The sequence below is a fragment of the Heptranchias perlo genome, chromosome 38, assembly GCF_035084215.1.
Source record: "Heptranchias perlo isolate sHepPer1 chromosome 38, sHepPer1.hap1, whole genome shotgun sequence".
NCBI classification, from domain to species: Eukaryota; Metazoa; Chordata; class Chondrichthyes; order Hexanchiformes; family Hexanchidae; genus Heptranchias; species Heptranchias perlo.
The window spans coordinates 12,857,485-12,877,369 of record NC_090362.1 but is presented as its reverse complement, the minus strand read 5'-3'; the positions used below and the strand labels follow the sequence as shown (position 1 = coordinate 12,877,369).

Below are 19,885 nucleotides of genomic sequence, written 5' to 3'. Positions count from 1 at the left end.
CATACGTATCTCATAATAAGGAGCACACGGCATTTACTAACAGGCAGAATCACCGCAGAACAAAGTAGGATGAGATTTAACTCCTCACCTTGTTATCACCGGTTGCCCAGTTACACAGGAATTCATTAACAAAGGGGCATAAACACAGGCTGTCACCAGCAAAGGGGGGGGGCGGTGGGGCGTGGAAGGGGAATGTAGAATTTTTCACACAGAGGATTGTTGGAACATTTCACCAAAAGTGGCCTTTTGAAACAGCGACTATAACATCATCTAAAAGGGAATATGATGAGTATTTGAAAAGGGGAAATATAAAATAGTGGGAAAAGGGGCAGTGAAATGAAATTGGAGCAGATAACCTATGCTGAAGAGATAGCACCAACATGATAGGCTGAATGGCCTCCTTCCGTGCTGTAATTTCTATGAACTGGATCAAAGCAACACAAGGTCCTCCAATGAGACTGTCGATCTTTGATCTATATTACTTGTTTCTAGGCAACCGCTTGTGTGGATTCCACAGATGAGCAGCCGCCCTCGTTAGGTGAAAAGTGGGACTTACAGACCTGACTTTCTTTTTGGCAACCAAAGGTATTAAGGGATATGGGCCAAAGGCAGGTATATGGAGCTAGATTACAGATCAGCCATGATCTTATCAAATGGCGGAGCAGGCACGAGGGGCTGAATGGCCTACTCCTGTTCCTATGAAGTTATGGAGTGAGTTAAATGGAACTCATTCCTGGTACAAGTGTAATTGGAAATGAAGATATATTCATTTAACCCCCAGAATGCACTGAGTTAACGGAGGCAGATCTTTATTCCTCCTCTATATTTTATTTTAGCTTGTTTGCTTGATCTACAGATTAAAGTATTCTTGCTATATGGTTCGCCTTTCTTTTGTTTGTGCATACTAAACACTCAGAATCGCAAAGAGTTCCCAGGGAAAAATATGGAAGTCCATTTCCACATTTGTTTTTGTACTCATGGAAGTGAGATGTTATAACAGGGGAGTTGGTATTGGCATCAACCACTCCCAGGGCAGATACATCACAGGTTAGATACAGAGTAAAGCTCCCTCTACACTGTCCCATCAAACACTCCCAGGGCAGGTACAGCACAGGTTAGATACAGAGTAAAGCTCCCTCTACACTGTCCCATCAAACACTCCCAGGGCAGGTACAGCACAGGTTAGATACAGAGTAAAGCTCCCTCTACACTGTCCCATCAAACACTCCCAGGGCAGGTACAGAGCCCAGGGAGTCTTTGATAGGACAGTGCAGAGGGAGCTTTACTCTGTATCTAGACAATGCTGTACCTGCCCTGGGAGTGTTTGATGGGACAGTGTAGAGGGAGCTTTACTCCGTATCTTACCCGTGCTGTACCTGCCCTGGGAGTGTTTGATGGGACAGTGTAGAGGGAGCTTTACTCCGTATCTAACCCAGGCTGGGAAGTGGAAAGATGATGAGTGAAATCAGGTAAGTGGCAGTCAGCGAACACCAAGCTTGGGTTTTTAAATCCTGTAGATTATGGGAGAAAGGGAAAACTGAGGGAGGGGAGGAGTTGCACAGATTTGAAGTCCTGGGAAGGAATAAATTAGATTAGGCGATGGAGTGACAGGTCTTGATTTTAGTATGGTGAGGATGTAAAGAGGGGGTAGTGTGTGTAGTGAGGGAGGCTTGGGAGTTGGAAAGGAATGAGAGAGGAATGTTGAGTGGGGCAATGAACAGCACGTTATCAATAAAACAGACAGATAAATTGTGGCTCTGAGGACCATACATAAAAGTTGCAAACTCAACCTTTATTGCAGTTCTACAAATACAATGTAATTTTAAAAGCATCAGTGACTGGTGGGCCAATAAATTAGCCAGTGACAGCACTACACGATTGCTTTCTCTGTACAGTCTTGTGCTGAATGGGGGAGGCTGTACTCGATTGTACGACCTGCAGGCGTACATCCAGCCTTTCTATTTTCTTGGCAGTGTCTCATCGTTCACCATGGAGGGAATGAATCCATCTGAAGCCAAGGTAAAACCGTCCATCAAGTGCAGGACATCCGACTCCATGTTTGACTCCACCGAGACGCACGGTGCTTTGTTTTCACGGTTTATAGCAGTTGAGAGAGTCTAAGGAGGGCAATTTTAACCCAACCTGCCCGTCGGGAAACCAACGGGGATCGGGTGCAATGCTGGTTTTACACTCGGCCCGATTCTACTCCCCGTTGAAGTCAAGGGAGACCAATATTGGGCGGGGTGTAAAATGAGTGTTTCACCCAGTCCCGTGGGATTTCTGCCTGGTGAGTTTGGTTAAAGTTACCCCCGGAAGGACACAGAAGGGGGCCCAGAAAGGTGAACCTTGGAACCCAACTCAGCTATTGACAGAGCTTAGGAAAAATTCAGACGCAGGAAGAATTGAAAAATAATCTCTAAGCCAACACACAATTTACATCAAAGAGAGGAAAGGGAAACCAGAGGGAGGAGTTGGTTTTTGCTGCTCTGATGCCCATAGCCCTCTGCAAATGATGAAAGGTAAGTCAACCATGGAAATCTGTGCGCCACGGAAAGACCCAGGGCCAAGAACAATAAAAGGAAGGGAGTCAGTAGGGAAAAGTCCAGTGTCAGGTAGCCAAATAGCTATAAATTGATAATTGGGACCCTAAACTACAAGCTTGTAAATACCGGAGATTGTCATTATATTTACTCTCTTTTGTGTATAATAACTACTGTCGAACTGTCCTGGGTTACTGGATATTTTGGTTCAGTGACCAAGTATCTGCTGGAAGTAAGGAGATGTTTGTCCTGTATCGGACACATTTACACTGTGATGTACGTTCTGTGCACTGGTTGAGTCCCGAGGCATGCACTGATGGGGGCTGAAATGAAATTTGATCCAAATTAACTTAGATTTAGTGCTCTAACAGCTAATTAATTTTTTCTTTGGCTCAGATAGATGCCCAAGGTTGACAGAAACCCACCATCTCACTAACAGTCATTAAGAAAACGCTTTGTCTCCAATAAATGGGGAGATTTGGAATTGCAGTGTGACTGTTTGAGAGGACCGCGTTCTAACATGATCTGTCACCCAACCCTCCACTGCGGGGCTCAATTTATTGATTATCAGAAGCAAGGCTTTGGAATACAGAGCAGGAAAACACAAGAGCCTGACTGGAGGTTACAAAAGGGTTAGGGGGAGGAAAAAGGGAAAGATTTTCTGTACAGAAATAAAAAAGACTCAAAAGAACAAAGCAAAGGAGCAAAACTAATTTATATAAAAATAAGAGGTTGTGTTTTTAATGTTTACGCCTCTTAAGCAGTACACAAGACAAATATTGATGGATAAGATACCAAGTCTATAAACGTTCCAGCAACATAATACTAAATATATAATTGCTATCCTTCGGAGAGCCCTACTCTGCTCCGAATGGTGGTCATACACACTGTCCAAAGGTGCCCAGTTCTGATTTGTGCAAAGCCTAAACAGAAAGGGAGAAGTACAAACACGGCAGCCCATCACGAGTGCCTGGTCGAGTCATATGACTCTGGCGTTGGTCCCTGTGTCCCTCGAGAGGTTGGGTGGGAGGGGCGGGGGTCTCTCTACTTCCCGTAGAACTTCTTGTTGAGAAGGAAGATCAGGAGGTTGACATTAACCTTCGCTTTATCGAACAGCTTCATGACAGCTACACCTTCGTACTGGAGCTGCAGGAGGTCCTAGAACAGGGAGAGAATACACCGAGTGAGCAGGAAACCAACAGAACACCTCCTCCGCCACCATGGGTTCCCATCCCTGCCTCTGCCGTTAGCCGGTCACACTCAGGGTGGCTGGACTGTTAGCCTCAGTACCCTGAGTTAGGGAGAGGAGAATCACTCACTGTCCCCACTCCTGATCGCAATCTAGTGACTAATGTGCATGTCGCTGTTTGGGGAGGAGAGAATCGAGGTCCTCTGGGATGTCCCCTCATGGTCGAATAGCTCGCCATTACTCACTCTCTGGGCTCAAACATGAAGAATGGCCCCTTGGGTGAGGTACCGGAGAATGGCCTGTGGAACTGTACCCCAGTGAGAGTCAGCACCTTCAGGAACTGTACCCCAGTGAGAGTCAGCACCTTCAGGGACTGTAGCCCAGTGAGAGTCAGCACCTTCAGGGACTGTACTCCAGTGAGAGTCAGCACCTTCAGGAACTGTACCCCAGTGAGAGTCAGCACCTTCAGGGACTGTAGCCCAGTGAGAGTCAGCACCTTCAGGGACTGTACTCCAGTGAGAGTCAACACCTTCAGGAACTGTATCCCAGTGAGAGTCAGCACCTTCAGGAACTGTACCTCAGTGAGAGTCAGCACCTTCAGGAGGGAGAAAAGGCAATAATACTGGAGGAATAACAACTTGCATTTATATAGTGCCTTTAATGTAGTAAAACATCCCAAGGTGCATCATAGGAGCATAATCAGACAAAAATTGACATTGAGCCACGTAAGGAGATATTAGGACAGGTGACCAAAAGCTTGGTCAAAGAGGTAGGTTTTAATGAGGATGTTAAAGGAGGAGAGAGTGGTCAAGGGGTTTACGGAGTGAATTCCAGAGCTTAGGGCCCAGACAGCTAAAGGCACGGCCGCCAATGGTGGAGCGATTAAAATCAGGGATGCGCAAGAGGCCAGAATTGGAGGAGCGCAGAGATCTCGGAGGGTTGTAGTGCTGGAGAAAGTTACAGAGGTAGGGAGGGCAAGGCTATGGAGGAATTTGAACATGAGGAGGAAAATTTTAAATTTGAGGCGTTGCTGGACCAGAAGCCAATGTGAACAATAAGGTGCAAGTAGACTCCTGGTGACCATGTCAAAGATGAGCCTTTTGTTGGTGAGCAGAAGGTTATTGTCACCTGATAATGCAGCATGAAGGTCTCCATTTGGACTCCCATAAACTTTGCCTTCACTTCAAAGTCGCCCACCTCTTCTGTCGGGCAGATGTCAAAAATAACATTTTTAAACCTGGAAACAGAAGAAAATCGTTTCATTAAACAACTGAACAAGTAGCAAGAACGAAATGTGTCTGAGGGGAGAGGGGTATCCTCCAACAGCTTGGCTCAGTGGGTAGCGCTCTCACCTCTGACTCAAGAGTTGTAGGTTCAAGCCCCAGTCTACGATTTCAGCTCACAATCTACGCCAACACTCCCAGCGCAGAACCAAGGGAGTGCTGCACTGTCAGAGGTGCCGTCCTATTGATGAGAGGCTAAACTGAGGCCCCATCGGCCTGTTTTGGTGGATGTTAGAAGATCCCATGGCAGTATTCAAGAAAAAAGCAGGGAGTACCCTTGTTATCCTCCCCCAAACAACAGCGCCAAAGACAATTACTTGGTTATCAGCTTATTCGGTGTTTTTTGGGATCTTGCTGTGTGCAAATTGGCTGTCATGAGGGGAGTGGAAATCTGGAACACGTTCCCCCAAAAGACAGTGATTGTTGGGTCAATTGAAGCTTTCAAGACTGAGATAGGAAGATTTTTATTGGGTAAGGGCATCAAGGCGTATGGAGCAAAGGTGGGTAAATGGAGTTAAGATACAGATCAGCCATGATGTAACTGAATGGCCCAAGGGGCTGAATGGCCTCCTCCTATTCCTGTTTCTCTACATGACACTGACTACACTTTTCAAAGTATCTTGGGATGCCCTATAGATGTGATAAGGTGCTATATAAATGTAAGTTCTTTCTTTATAGAGGTCAACAAGATACTTAATGGGACAGAGAAAATAAACCCAGAACCAGGCCAGCAGGTCACAGGGTCAGGGTGTGAAAGGCAAGTTTAGGACAGACCTCGGGGAGTATTTACACCGAGGGTGATCAGCAGGTGGAACTGGGTTACCAGGAAGAGTGGGTGAGAGCAGGACCCTGGGAACCATTTAAAAACCAGCTGGACGTTGCAATGGGGAGATTGTTGGGTTGATGTTCTGGAAGGATGAGGTAAAATGGACTGAAGGGATTTCTTCATCCAATCCAAACCCATCGCGATGAGAATATTTAGGAACAAGAAAAAGCTACGAAGCCCAACTTAAGCTTGGTCCATGTGATCTCCTGGATGGGTCTCGATTGCCTGAGGGGGCCGGGGAGGAATTTTCCAGATGTTTTTCCTTATTGGCCCTGGGTTTTTCGCGCGCTGTCAGGAGATTACATGATTGCAGAAAGGCGGGGGGGGGGTGGTGGAGGGAGTGTCTAGTCCTGATGCTCCAGCCATCATGGTCTGGGGCAGGCTTGATGGACCAGCTGGCCTTTTCCTGCCCGTCAATTTCACATGTAAAGCCTGACCCTTCCACCTTCTCACCACATCCCTCCTGCCTCCAGAAACTCACTCCATCGTCCCTTGACCTCATTTATATCGTCCGCTGCCACACTCTTCTTATCCCAAACTTCCTCACTTTTAGCCCCTTACCCCCGGGAGTTGAGCCCTTCGCCAGGGGGGAACAATTTACTCAGATCCACTTTGACCTCAACTGAGTTGCCTCGAAGCCTCCTGCTTTTCAGAGAAATCAAACCCGATTCCCTCAGCTTCACACCTCGAAGGTTTGTGAGAAATTCTGCCACTCACTGGTTGCTGTTGAGGTCCTCGATTTCCAGCAGCACTCCCTTCTCGTGGAGTCTCGCCGCCGTGTATCGCTGTGACACCTGCTTGCTCTTCTTTCCTTTAACATCTCCTGGCTTCTTCGAAACCCTGGAAACAGCATCGAACCGCAGGATGAAACACAACTTCTCACTTGACAAGTTCACGGGGTTTCCCCCCACTCAATCTACACGTTCTTTGCATTTAAAGTGGAGGAGATTGGCCGACCGAGGCCCGCGCTGCATCAAGGCCCAAAAAAGTAGATGATGATTTATTCTTGGGACGTGGGTGACAAGGCTAAACTTACAGTCCGTCTGTAGTTGCCCCTCTAAAGTGTTTACTTTTACAAAGGAGGGACTTGCTGGGACACTTCTGAAGACATTAAGACTCAACCACATAGTGTGGGACTGGAGTCACATGTAGGCCCTCATCAGGTGGTGGAAGGACATTAATGAACCGGTTGGGTTTTTACAGCAATTTTTTCCGGTGCCAGCCTGCAAATTATGGAACTCAATCTCACAGTTTGCTATGGTGGGATTTGAACTCATGACCTGTGGATTATTAGTCCAAGTACCGTAGCCACTACAATACTGTCTCCCAACAGGGTGAGGCAAATCAAGAAGTGGCAATTAGTTGACACCAAGCCCGGGTTTTCAAAGCCCGTAGACTGACCCAAGTGAAACCCAAGGGAGAGAAGAGTTCCTCAGTTTCGAGGTCCTGAGAGAGAGTGCATTGGAGAGTCGCAAACGGGGCGGTGGGTCTTGGTTCCAACACGGAGAGGGTCTGGGGTGGGGGAGGAGGGTGTAGGGCGAGGGGTTTGAAGCTTAGGAAGAACAAGAAAGCTCAAAGGAGCAGTGATCACATTAATAGAGAGGGAGTCAAGAAATGTGATCAATGCCCTCAGGAACTGTAGAACGCCTCTCCTCGCTCGGTTTCTCAATCCTCTTACAATCTACAGGTTTTATAAAAATCCAAACTTGGTGTCACCTAACCAATACTTCCTGACTGTCTCTCCTACTCTTTCCGAGCTTGGTGCTTGTCCTGTACTGTGGGGGTCTTGACCCTCCACCTGGGTTCCTCAAGAACAACAAATCGTCCGCTATGTGGAGAATTGGAGGTACGTACTTTCCTTTGCTGGCTAGGTTGTCCATGCAGGTCTTGATGTACTGGTTGTAGTAGTCAATCTGCTCCTCGAAGAAGGCGGTCTTGGAGATCAGGCCGCTGTACGTCTGTTGCAGTCGCACCAACTCAGCCTTCCGTCTCTGACGATATCGCCGCTGGTTTCGGATGTCCTGGGGGTGGGGGTGAAAAAGAGAGAGAAAAAAAAAACAGGAATTTAGTTCAACACCGTAGTGGTGAACGGTTGTTTTTCGGACTGGAGGAAGGTATTACAGTGGTGCTCCCCAGGGGTCGGTACTGGGACCACTGCTTTTCTTGGTATATATCAAAGTCTTGGACCTGGGTGTACAGGGCACAATTTCCAAATTTGCAGACGACACAAAACTTGGAAGTGTAGTGAACAGTGAGGAGGATAGTGATAGACTTCAAGAGGACATAGACAGGCTGGTGGCAGGGGCGGACACATGGCAGATGAAATTTAATGTGGAGATGCCGGTGATGGACTGGGGTGTACAAATGTAAGGAATCTTACAACACCAGGTTATAGTCCAACAGTTTTATTTGGAAATCACAAGCTTTCGGAGGCTTTCTCCTTCGTCAGCTTGTGATTTTCAAATAAAACTGTTGGACTATAACCTGGTGTTGTAAGATTCCTTACAGATGAAATTTAACGCAGAGAAGTACGAAGTAATACATTTTGGTGGAAAGAGTGAGGAGAGGCAATATAACTAGAGGGTACAATTCGAAAGGAAGTGCAGGAACAGAGAGATCTGGGGGCACAGGGTTGTTGAAGGTGGCAGGGCAGGTTGAGAAAGTAGTTAAAGAAGCATATGGGATCCTGGGCTTTATAAATAGAGGCGTAGAGTACAAAAGCAAGGAAGTTATGTTGAACCTTTATAAAACACCGGTTTGGCCACAACTGGAGTATTGTGTCCAGTTCTGGGCACCGCACTTTAGGAAGGGTGTCAAGGCCTCAGAGAGGGTGCAGAAAAGATTTACTAGAATGGTTCCAGGGATGAGGGACTTTAATTACGGGGATAGATTGGAGAAGCTGGGGTTGTTCTCCTTAGAGCAGTGAAGATTGAGAGGAGATTTGATAGAGGTATTCAAAATCATGAAGAGTAGAGAGAGAGAAACTTCCCATTGGTGGAAGGGTCAAGAAGCAGAGGTCATAGATTTAAGGCGACTGGCAAAAGAACCAAAGGAAACATGAGGAAAAACCTTTTTACGCAGCGAGTGGTTATGATCTGGAACGCACTGCCGGAATGGGTGGCTTTCAAAAGGGAACTGGATAAGTACTTGAAAGAAAAACATTTTCAGGGCTACGGGGATCGGGCGGGGGAGTGGGACCAGCTGGATTGCTCTTGCAGAGAGCCGGCATGGACTCGATGGGCAGAATGGCTTCCTTCTGTGCTGTAACCGTTCTACGATTCTAACACATAGGCAGTGCCCCCTCCACCATGTGTCAATGCAGCACCTGGTGTGGCACTGAGCCACAATGACCAGGAAGGTCAGTGTTTGGATCCCCAGTCTGAGCTGTTAGCTGATCTCAGTACAGGCTCCACTGGTCTGATTTATAAATATCTATTGTTTGTGTGTGTGTGTGTGTGTGTGTGTGTGTGTGTGTGTGTGTGTGTGTGTGCGCGCGCGTGTATGTGTGAGAGAGGGAGAATGAATGTGTGCATGAGTGAGAGAATGTGAGTGAGAATGTGTGCGAGTGTGTGTCAGAGAGGGAGGGAGAGGGACAGAGAGGGAGAGGGACAGAGAGGGAGAGGGACAGAGAGGGAGAGGGACAGAGAGGGAGAGGGACAGAGAGGGAGAGGGACAGAGAGGGAGAGGGACAGAGAGGGAGAGGGACAGAGAGGGAGAGGGACAGAGAGGGAGAGGGACAGAGAGGGAGAGGGACAGAGAGGGAGAGGGACAGAGAGGGAGAGGGACAGAGAGGGAGAGGGACAGAGAGGGAGAGGGACAGAGAGGGAGACTGAGAATGTGTGTGGGTGGGTGTGAATGTTTGCAGTGTGAGGATGAATGTGTGTATGGATTCACGCACAGGGACATCACACGTGAACAGATTAAAGCTCATTTGTGATGCCCTCCATGAATGAATAGCCTAAAAACATTCACTGTCCAGCCTCATACCCGAGGAGCAGCCACTTGGGTGAGGCACTGGAGGGCAGCCCCTATGGAAACGACAACGACTTGCATTTATGTAGTGTCTATAATGTAGAAAAATGTCCCAAGGTGCTTCGCAGGAGCATAAGGATAAACTATACTCGAGCGAGCCGGGGAGGACGAGGCTGGGGAAGAAGAGAGATCGGAAAAACAAAACATAACAACTCTTATTAAAAATCACCCCCATTTTTCCTGCCTCGGTCCGTATGTTCTGATTACAGATTTCGACAGAAGTGGGTGTCCTCTTGGGATACTGAAAACAACCTTAAGCAAATAAGGTTCAGTTGTTTAAAAATAGCCGGGCTGCCGATTGTATTCAAATGAGATCTGGTTGGAGAGGGAGAGGAAGCTGTTTCGCCGACTCATTTACGCAAATCAGTCGGGCCCCGAGGCGAGGGTTTGGCCCAGAGCCCGTGGTCTGAACTCACTTCAGTCATTGAGTAGATTGTAAAGGCGGGGCGAATGTGTGTGTGGAGTCAGAGGTGCTGACCCACAGAGCGTTATCATTCCTCCGTCTCGTACATAATGCTCAACCCCCTGCGGCAGATTAAAAATAACAGCCTTCTGTGTCTGGGCAGATTGCTGAGTTGTAAATAAAAAAATTCATTCTCGTGATGTGGGCGTCGCTGGCAAGGCCGGCATTTACTGCTACAACTGAATGGTCCACTTCAGAGTGTAGTTAAGAGTCAACCACGTTGGTGTGGGACTGGAGTCACATATAGGCCCAGACCGGGTAAGGAAGGCAGGTTTCCCAGTAACACAACCACGACCCCAACATACCACAGTAAACACACGGTCTGATCAGCCATGCAGACCAGTAGGGTCGATACCTGGTCTGCGTTGAGATGGTCCATCACGGCTAGGGCGGAGATCAGGCCTGATCTGAGCGCAAGTGAGTGGGACATCAACTGTGCAGAATGCAGTTTTAGAGATGGGGGGGGGGGGGGGGGGTGCGGGGAATTGTGGGGCAAAAGTATGTTGATAAAATCCAAGGTGAGGTAGCCAATTGGATACAAAATTGGATTGACGACAGAAGACAGAGGGTGGTTGTAGAGGGTTGTTTTTCAAACTGGATGCCTGTGTCCAGCGGTGTGCCTCAGGGATCGGTGCTGGGTCCGCTGTTATTTGTTATTTATATTAATGATTTGGATGAGTATTTAGGAGGCATGGTTAGTAAGTTTGCAGATGACACCAAGATTGGTGGCATTGTGGACAGTGAAGAAGGTTATCTAGGATTGCAACGGGATCTTGATCAATTGGGCCAGTGGGCCGATGAATGGCAGGTGGAGTTTAATTTAGATAAATGTGAGGTGATGCATTTTGGTAGATCGAATCAGACCAGGACCTACTCCGTTAATGGTAGGGCGTTGGGGAGAGTTATAGAACAAAGAGATCTAGGAGTACAGATTCATAGCTCCTTGAAAGTGGAGTCACAGGTGGATAGGGTGGTGAAGAAGGTATTCGGCATGCTTGGTTTCATTGGTCAGAACATTGAATGCAGGAGTTGGGATGTCTTGTTGAAGTTGTACAGGGCATTGGTGAGGCCACACTTGGAGTACTGTGTACAGTTCTGGTCACCCTATTATAGAAAGGATATTATTAAACTAGAAAGAGTGCAGAAAAGATTTACTAGGATGCTACCGGGACTTGATGGTTTGACTTACAGGGAGAGGTTAGACAGACTGGGACTTTTTTCCCTGGAGAGTAGGAGGTTAAGGGGTGATCTTATAGAAGTCTATAAAATAATGAGGGGCATAGATAAGGTAGATAGTCAAAATCTTTTCCCAAAGGTAGGGGAGTCTATAACGAGGGGGCATAGATTTAAGGTGAGAGGGGAGAGATACAAAAGGGTCCAGAGGGGCAATTTTTTCACTCAAAGGGTGGTGAGTGTCTGGAACGAGCTGCCAGAGGCAGTAGTAGAGGCGGGTACAATTTTGTCTTTTAAAAAGCATTTGGACAGTTACATGGGTAAGATGGGTATAGAGGGATATGGGCCAAGTGCAGGCAATTGGGACTAGCTTAGTGGTATAAACTGGGCGACATGGACATGTTGGGCCGAAGGGCCTGTTTCCATGTTGTAACTTCTATGATTCTATGAAAAGGCAACTGTTGAAATGTAAATGTGATAGATATCGACGCATTTAAGGGGAAGCGAATAGAAGGATATGCTGATAGGATGAGATGAAGTAAGGTGGGAGGAGGCTCGTGTGGAGCATAAACACCAGCACAGACCTGTTGGGCCGAATGGCCTGTTTCTGTGCTGTAAATTCTCAACATCAAGAACTCAACGGTTTCATCAGATCCTCACATTACACAGGATTCCCCCGCCATCTAGTGGTGCAACGGAGACCTGATTAAAGTCCCGACACGAGGTCCCATTGAATTGACTGGGGCGGGGCTGATTTCAGCCAGGGTCGTGGTAGAACCATCACAACTGGCCTCAGCTCCCCTGGGCTGGGGGGGGGGGGGTGCGGGAGCAGGGAACATCAGCCAGGGTTGCAGCTCCTGATCACTAAAGCTGGACGCCACGGTGGGAGGATCCATGGGCGGGTGTGGCCACTGGGCGAAGGACAAGGGTGGGCTGTCTGCGATGCCGCCCACAGTCGAATAGCCTGCCGACCTGCACCGCCCCAGCTCGCACTGAGCGAGGGTGGTTGGGGCCAACGTGACCTGCACACCCCGAGGAGAATCAGCACCTTCAGGAGAGGGTGGGGGCGGGGGGGGGGGGATAAATTGGAATTTCTTATTGTGAACAGGGATGGTGGGGGGCCCGGTTACCTTGGCGACGTCGTTGATCAGATCCTGGTACTTGTTGTGGGGGTTCACTCTCCCCAAGTCCGCCAGCTTTTTCAGGTTCTGCTGGATTTTCTCCTTTTTCTCCTTCAGCGACATCTGGTTTTCCTCGGACTGAACCTGGTTCCGTTTCATCTTCTCGGGTGTTTTGGCGTCTCGTATCGCTCGCCTCTGCATGGCCCGCTGGTGGTCAGTGTCCTGGGGAAACAGGCGTCAACAGCGTCACCCTCTCCAAGGCCACCGGCTCACATTTGCACCAGAGACATTTTAATCATTCCTCGATTAGACTTGTAGACATAGGAACAGGAGGAGGCCATTCAGCCCCTCGAGCCTGTTACATAGGAACAGGCCATTCAGCCCCTCGAGCCTGTTACATAGGAACAGGCCATTCAGCCCCTCGAGCCTGTTACATAGGAACAGGCCATTCAGCCTCTCGAGCCTGTTACATAGGAGGAACAGGCCATTCAGCCCCTCGAGCCTGTTACATAGGAGGAACAGGCCATTCAGCCCCTCGAGCCTGATACATAGGAACAGGAGGAGGCCATTCAACCCCTCGAGCCTGTTACACAGGAACAGGAGGAGGCCATTCAGCCTCTCGATCCTGTTCTGCCATTTAATTAGATCATGGTTGATCTGTATCTTAACTCCGTTTATCTGCCGTTGCTCCATATTCTAGACTCGGCTTGCATTCCCTTGAATATGGAACATTAAGGGGTGATCTAACTGAGGTCTTTAAGGTGATTGAAGGAATTGATAGGGTAGATGGAGAGAAACTATTTCCTCTGGTGGGGGGAGTCCAGAACAAGGGGGCATAACCTTAAAATTAGAGCTAGGCTGTTCAGGGGTGATGTCAGGAAGCACTTCTTCACACAAAGGGGAGTGGAAATCTGGAACTCTCTCCCCCAAAAAGCTGTTGAGGCTGGGGGTCAATTGAAAATTTCAAAACTGAGATTGATAGATTTTTGTTGGGTGAGGGTATTAAGGGTTACGGAACCAAGGCGGGTAAATGGAGTTAAGATACAGATCGGCCATGATCTAATGGAATGGCGGAACAGGCTCGAGGAGTTCCTGGACACCCTTATTGTAACAAACATTTATTGATCTCAGTCCTGAAAGCTCCAAATTACCCCCAGCATCCACAGCCTTTTGTGGGGGGAAGAGAGTTCCAGATTTCCACTCCCCTTTGTGTGAAAAAGCGATTCCTGATTTCACCCCTGAACGGTCTAGCTCTAATTTTAAAGTTCACTTGTTCTGGACTCCCTCGCCCGAGGAAATATTTTCTCCTCGTCTGCCCTATCGAGTCCTTTTATCACCTTAACGCAGTCCTGTAGTTTCTCTACCCCCTTCTCTTAGCCTCCGTTCCAGAACGGCCCTCGTCGGCAGAATAATAATTGGGAGCTGACTGTGTGTGGGGGGGGGGGGGTGAGGGGGGGGAAATCGCAGATAGAGGTCCGTCTGCCATCGCTCCCTAAAGCAGGCCTCCAGCTGCCTGGGACTGTAAGCCCCACCGTCGCAAGCGGAGGCACTCTTGGGACAATCCGGAAGCTTCATTACGCACCTGTTCTGCAGAGGCCGGGGTCTCCAGAATCTCAGTCAAAGTCTCGCCTGGCTGGAAACGGATCACATCGACAATCAGACGTTTCGCGCTGGAATAGAACGAGACAGAGAACGGGTCATTCGTCGGCCTGGCTCTCGATCCCCGTTCAACAACAACTTGCATTTATACAGCGCCTTTAACGCATGGGCGGTATTAGGACAGGTGACCAAAAGCTTGGTCACCGACGGTGGAGCGATGAAAATCGGGGATGCGCACGAGGCCAGAATTGGAGCAGCGCAGAGATCTCGGAGGGACGGGGGAGTACTGCGCGATCGGAGGTGCCGTCTTTGGAATGAGACGTTAAACCGAGGCCCTGTCTGCCCTCTCAGGCAGATGAAAAAGATCCCAAGGCATTATTTTGAAGAGCAGCAGGGGAGTTCTCCCCGTGTCCTGGCCAATATTTAGCCCACAACCAACAGCTAAAAAAAAAGTGATTATCTGGTCATTACCTCATTGCTGTTTGTGGGATCTTGCTGTGCGCCAATTTGCTGCCGCGTTTCCTACATTACAACAGTGACTACACCAAAAAGTACTCCACTGGCTGTAAAGCGCTTTGGGACATCCTGAGGTTGTGAAAGACGCGACAGAAATGCAAGTCTTTCTTTTCTTTATAAAATCTTTAAGCTCTGCCCTCTCTCAAGCGAGCGACTTACTTTAAGAGCAGGGTGCGAGCGTTCATCTCCTCATTCTCTCCCCCAGGTACGTCGAATTTGTTGGTGAGGGTGAGGGACACCTCAGTCTTGGCCAACTGCTCCTTGTTTGGGTCGTTCACACCTCCTTCACCTGTGGGAGAGAGGAGCACACTCAGCTTTTCAAAAAATAACAACCTGCATTTATATAGCGCCTTTAACGTAGTGAAACGTCCCAAGGCGCTGCGCGCAGGAGCGATTATCAAACACAATTTGACTCCGAACCACATAAGGAGATATTAGGGCAGGTGACCCAAAGCTTGGTCAAAGAGGTAGGTTTTAAGGAGCTTCTTAAAGGAGGAGAGAGAGGCGGAGAGGAGGAGAGGTTTAGGGAGGGAATTCCAGAGCTTAAGGCCGTGGCAGCTGAAGGCACGGCCACCAATGATGGAGCGATTAAAACAGGGGTTGCCCGAATTGGAGGAGCGCAGAGATCTCGGAGGGTCGTAGGGGCTGGAGGAGGTTTCAGAGATAGGGAGTGGGAGCGAGGGCCATGGAGGGATTTAAACACTAGGGTAAGAATTTTAAAATCGAGGCGCTGCTGGACGGGAGCCAACGTAGGCCAGCGTGCGCAGGGGCGACGGGTGAACAGGACTTGAGTTAGGGTACGGGCAGAGTTTTCGATGAGCTCAAGTTTATGGAGGGTGGAAGATGGGCGGCCGGCCGGCCAGGAGAGCATTGGAATAATCGAATCTGGAGGTAACAAAGGCATGGGTGAGGGTTTCAGCAACAGGTGAGCTGAGGCGGGGGTGGGGGAGACGGACGATGTTACGGAGGTGGAAGTAGGCGGTCCTCGTGATGGAATGGGTATGTGGTCAGAAGCTCATCTCAGGGTCCAATAGGACGCCGAGGGAAGGGAGATAGTGGCCGGGTCTGAAGGCTTCAGTCTTCCCAAAGTTTAATTGGAGCAAACTCAGTGAAACAGGGGCCACGGGCTTGACAGAAAATGGAGAGAATTCCAGACCGCAATCCCTGGAACGTCGGCACGGATCCCGGAATCCCGATATAACGTGACTGACTGGGTCACAAGTGGCCCGTGTATGACAGAGGCCGGTGGGAATACTGTGCGGTGAGGAGATGAAGGAGCCAATGCTTCCCCTGAGGGGGGGGAGGGGGCCGAGCGAGGGGGGGGAGGGGGCCGAGCGAGGGGGGGGGAGGGGGGCCGAGCGAGGGGGGGGGAGGGGGCCGAGCGAGGGGGGGGGAGGGGGCCGAGCGAGGGGGGGGGAGGGGGCCGAGCGAGGGGGGGGAGGGGGCCGAGCGAGGGGGGGGGAGGGGGCAGAGCGAGGGGGGGGAGGGGGCAGAGCGAGGGGGGGGAGGGGGCAGAGCGAGGGGGGGGGGGGCAGAGCGAGGGGGGGGGGGGCAGAGCGAGGGGGGGGAGGGGGCCGAGCGAGGGGGGGGGGGAGGGGGCCGAGCGAGGGGGGGGGGAGGGGGCCGAGCGAGGGGGGGGAGGGGGCAGAGCGAGGGGGGAGGGGGCAGAGCGAGGGGGGGGAGGGGGCAGAGCGAGGGGGGGGAGGGGGCAGAGCGAGGGGGGAGGGGGCAGAGCGAGGGGGGAGGGGGCAGAGCGAGGGGGGGAGGGGGCAGAGTGAGGGGGGGGGAGGGGGCCGAGCGAGGGGGGAGGGGGCAGAGCGAGGGGGGCTGGTTACTTGCCTATCAGAGACTCAATGGATGGCACCTCGCCCAGATCCTCCAGCAGCTCGTGAATGGGGTCATTGTGTTCGGGAGCGAGGGCGTCTTGGTGGTCCAGAAAAAGCTGCGATTGAGAAAAGGCGACCAGTCAGAGAGTTCGACAGCAGACCCCTAGACCTGTGACCACCACCCCCCCACCCCCTGAACACGCGACACCCCGTCTGCGTTACAGCGAATAAAGGGCCAGGACGCAAACTCTCCCGGCCGCAGGTTACAACTGCTGCCACTGCCGGCGGGCGCAGCCATTCCAGGCGACAGCCGCAGCTCGCACTCTGACCTCTGGGTCAGAAGGTCGTGGGTTCAAGGCCCGCTCCAGAGACTCGAGCACATAATCCAGGCCGAGACTCCCAGTGCAGTACTGAGGGAGCGCTGCACTGTCGGAGGTGCCGTCTTTCGGATGAGACGTTAAACCGAGGCCCCGTCTGCCCTCTCGGGTGGACGTAAAAGATCCCACGGCCACTATTTGAAGAAGATCAGGGGAGACCTCCCCTGTGCCCTGGACAATATTTATCCCTCAACCAACATCACTAAGTAACAGATTATCTGGTCATTATTGCTGTTTGTGGGATCTTGCTGTGTGCAAATTGGCTGTCGCGTTTCCCACATTACAACAGTGACTACACTACAAAAAGTACTTCTTTGGCTGCAAAACGCTTTGTGAGGTCGTGCAAGGCGCTATATAAATGCAAGTCTTTCTTTTATGTGGTTGGCTCAATGCTTTCTGAAACAATCGAGTTGTTTAAAACAAATATAACTCCACCAAGGACAGGGCAGCTGGGAGTGGGTAATAAATGGAGCCTTACCAGCGTCACCCACACCCAGAGGACAAATTTAATAAATTGCTTTGTCCACACACAAGCAGTGTTTGGAACGACAGGATCTAGGATTTGTTCTGGGTGTTTTGTCACGGTTTAAGTGGACACAGTATGAAAACCTCACACAATCCGTGATCTACTGGTGGTTCCAGTGACCTAGAACATGTGTCCCGGCTGTAGCCATCCTCCCCCTCCCCCACAGAGGGAACGGGCGCCCCCCCCCCTGAATCCCCCCAGCAGGAGCGGGGCCGCAGTCTCCACGAGACGCACTCACCGTGTGAGTGTTGATGATCTCTCCGATGGAGATGTAGATCACTGGCTTGGTCAGCGTCACCAGGTCGGAGTATTCATCAATGTTGAACCTGTCCTCGAGCTCCGGCACCTCACAGGCAGACTGGAAGAAACGTCTGGAGAGAGGGGCAGAGCGAGAGGGTCAGAGGCAGGGGGGTGGACAGGCAGAGACAGACAGACAGAGGGAGAGAGAGAGACAGACAGACAGAGGGAGAGAGAGAGACAGACAGACAGAGGGAGAGAGAGAGACAGACAGACAGAGGGAGAGAGAGAGACAGACAGACAGAGGGAGAGAGAGAGACAGACAGACAGAGGGAGAGAGAGAGACAGACAGACAGAGGGAGAGAGAGAGACAGACAGACAGAGGGAGAGAGAGAGACAGACAGACAGAGGGAGAGAGAGAGACAGACAGACAGAGGGAGAGAGAGAGACAGACAGACAGAGGGAGAGAGAGAGACAGACAGACAGAGGGAGAGAGAGAGACAGACAGACAGAGGGAGGGAGAGAGACAGACAGACAGAGGGAGGGAGAGACAGACAGAGGGAGGGAGAGACAGACAGAGGGAGGGAGAGACAGACAGAGGGAGGGAGAGACAGACAGAGGGAGGGAGAGACAGACAGAGGGAGGGAGAGACAGACAGAGGGAGGGAGAGACAGACAGACGGAGGGAGAGACAGACAGAGGGAGGGAGAGACAGACAGACGGAGGGAGAGACAGACAGACGGAGGGAGAGACAGACAGACGGAGGGAGAGACAGACAGACGGAGGGAGAGACAGACAGACGGAGGGAGAGACAGACAGACGGAGGGAGAGACAGACAGACGGAGGGAGAGACAGACAGACGGAGGGAGAGACAGACAGACGGAGGGAGAGACAGACAGACGGAGGGAGAGACAGACAGACGGAGGGAGAGACAGACAGACGGAGGGAGAGACAGACAGACGGAGGGAGAGACAGACAGACGGAGGGAGAGACAGACAGACGGAGGGAGAGACAGACAGACGGAGGGAGAGACAGACAGACGGAGGGAGAGACAGACAGACGGAGGGAGAGACAGACAGACGGAGGGAGAGACAGACAGACGGAGGGAGAGACAGACAGACGGAGGGAGAGACAGACAGACGGAGGGAGAGACAGACAGACGGAGGGAGAGACAGACAGACGGAGGGAGAGACAGACAGACGGAGGGAGAGACAGACAGACGGAGGGAGAGACAGACAGACGGAGGGAGAGACAGACAGACGGAGGGAGAGACAGACAGACGGAGAGACAGAGACAGACAGACGGAGAGACAGAGACAGACAGAGGGAGAGACAGAGACAGACAGAGGGAGAGACAGAGACAGACAGAGGGAGAGACAGAGACAGACAGAGGGAGAGACAGAGACAGACAGAGGGAGAGACAGAGACAGACAGAGGGAGAGACAGAGACAGACAGAGGGAGAGACAGAGACAGACAGAGGGAGAGACAGAGACAGACAGAGGGAGAGACAGAGACAGACAGAGGGAGAGACAGACAGAGGGAGAGACAGACAGAGGGAGAGACAGACAGAGGGAGAGACAGACAGAGGGAGAGACAGACAGAGGGAGAGACAGACAGAGGGAGAGACAGACAGAGGGAGAGACAGACAGAGGGAGAGACAGACAGAGGGAGAGACAGACAGAGGGAGAGACAGACAGAGGGAGAGACAGACAGAGGGAGAGACAGACAGAGGGAGAGACAGACAGAGGGAGAGACAGACAGAGGGAGAGACAGACAGAGGGAGAGACAGACAGAGGGAGAGACAGACAGAGGGAGAGACAGACAGAGGGAGAGACAGACAGAGGGAGAGACAGACAGAGGGAGAGACAGACAGAGGGAGAGACAGACAGAGGGAGAGACAGACAGAGGGAGAGACAGACAGAGGGAGAGACAGACAGAGGGAGAGACAGACAGAGGGAGAGACAGACAGAGGGAGAGACAGACAGAGGGAGAGACAGACAGAGGGAGAGACAGACAGAGGGAGAGACAGACAGAGGGAGAGACAGACAGAGGGAGAGACAGACAGAGGGAGAGACAGACAGAGGGAGAGACAGACAGAGGGAGAGACAGACAGAGGGAGAGACAGACAGAGGGAGAGACAGACAGAGGGAGAGACAGACAGAGGGAGAGACAGACAGA

At 50.9% G+C, this 19,885-nt stretch overlaps 1 protein-coding gene across 1 annotated transcript in view; it reads right to left on the bottom strand.

Annotated features, from left to right (window-relative positions):
* Positions 1 to 1,773: 1,773 nt before the first annotated feature.
* Positions 1,774 to 19,885, bottom strand: part of iqgap1 (IQ motif containing GTPase activating protein 1) — a 113,062-nt gene continuing 94,950 nt past the window's right edge. The window contains exons 30-38 of the mRNA XM_067973449.1: positions 17,710 to 17,842; positions 16,582 to 16,684; positions 14,902 to 15,031; positions 14,210 to 14,297; positions 12,637 to 12,849; positions 7,693 to 7,859; positions 6,556 to 6,678; positions 4,858 to 4,966; positions 1,774 to 3,698 (exon numbers count right to left, since the gene is read on the bottom strand). Of these exons, the coding sequence (XP_067829550.1) occupies positions 3,585 to 3,698; positions 4,858 to 4,966; positions 6,556 to 6,678; positions 7,693 to 7,859; positions 12,637 to 12,849; positions 14,210 to 14,297; positions 14,902 to 15,031; positions 16,582 to 16,684; positions 17,710 to 17,842 (1,180 nt within the window). The 3' untranslated portion in view covers positions 1,774 to 3,584. The remainder of the gene's footprint in view (positions 3,699 to 4,857; positions 4,967 to 6,555; positions 6,679 to 7,692; positions 7,860 to 12,636; positions 12,850 to 14,209; positions 14,298 to 14,901; positions 15,032 to 16,581; positions 16,685 to 17,709; positions 17,843 to 19,885) is intronic.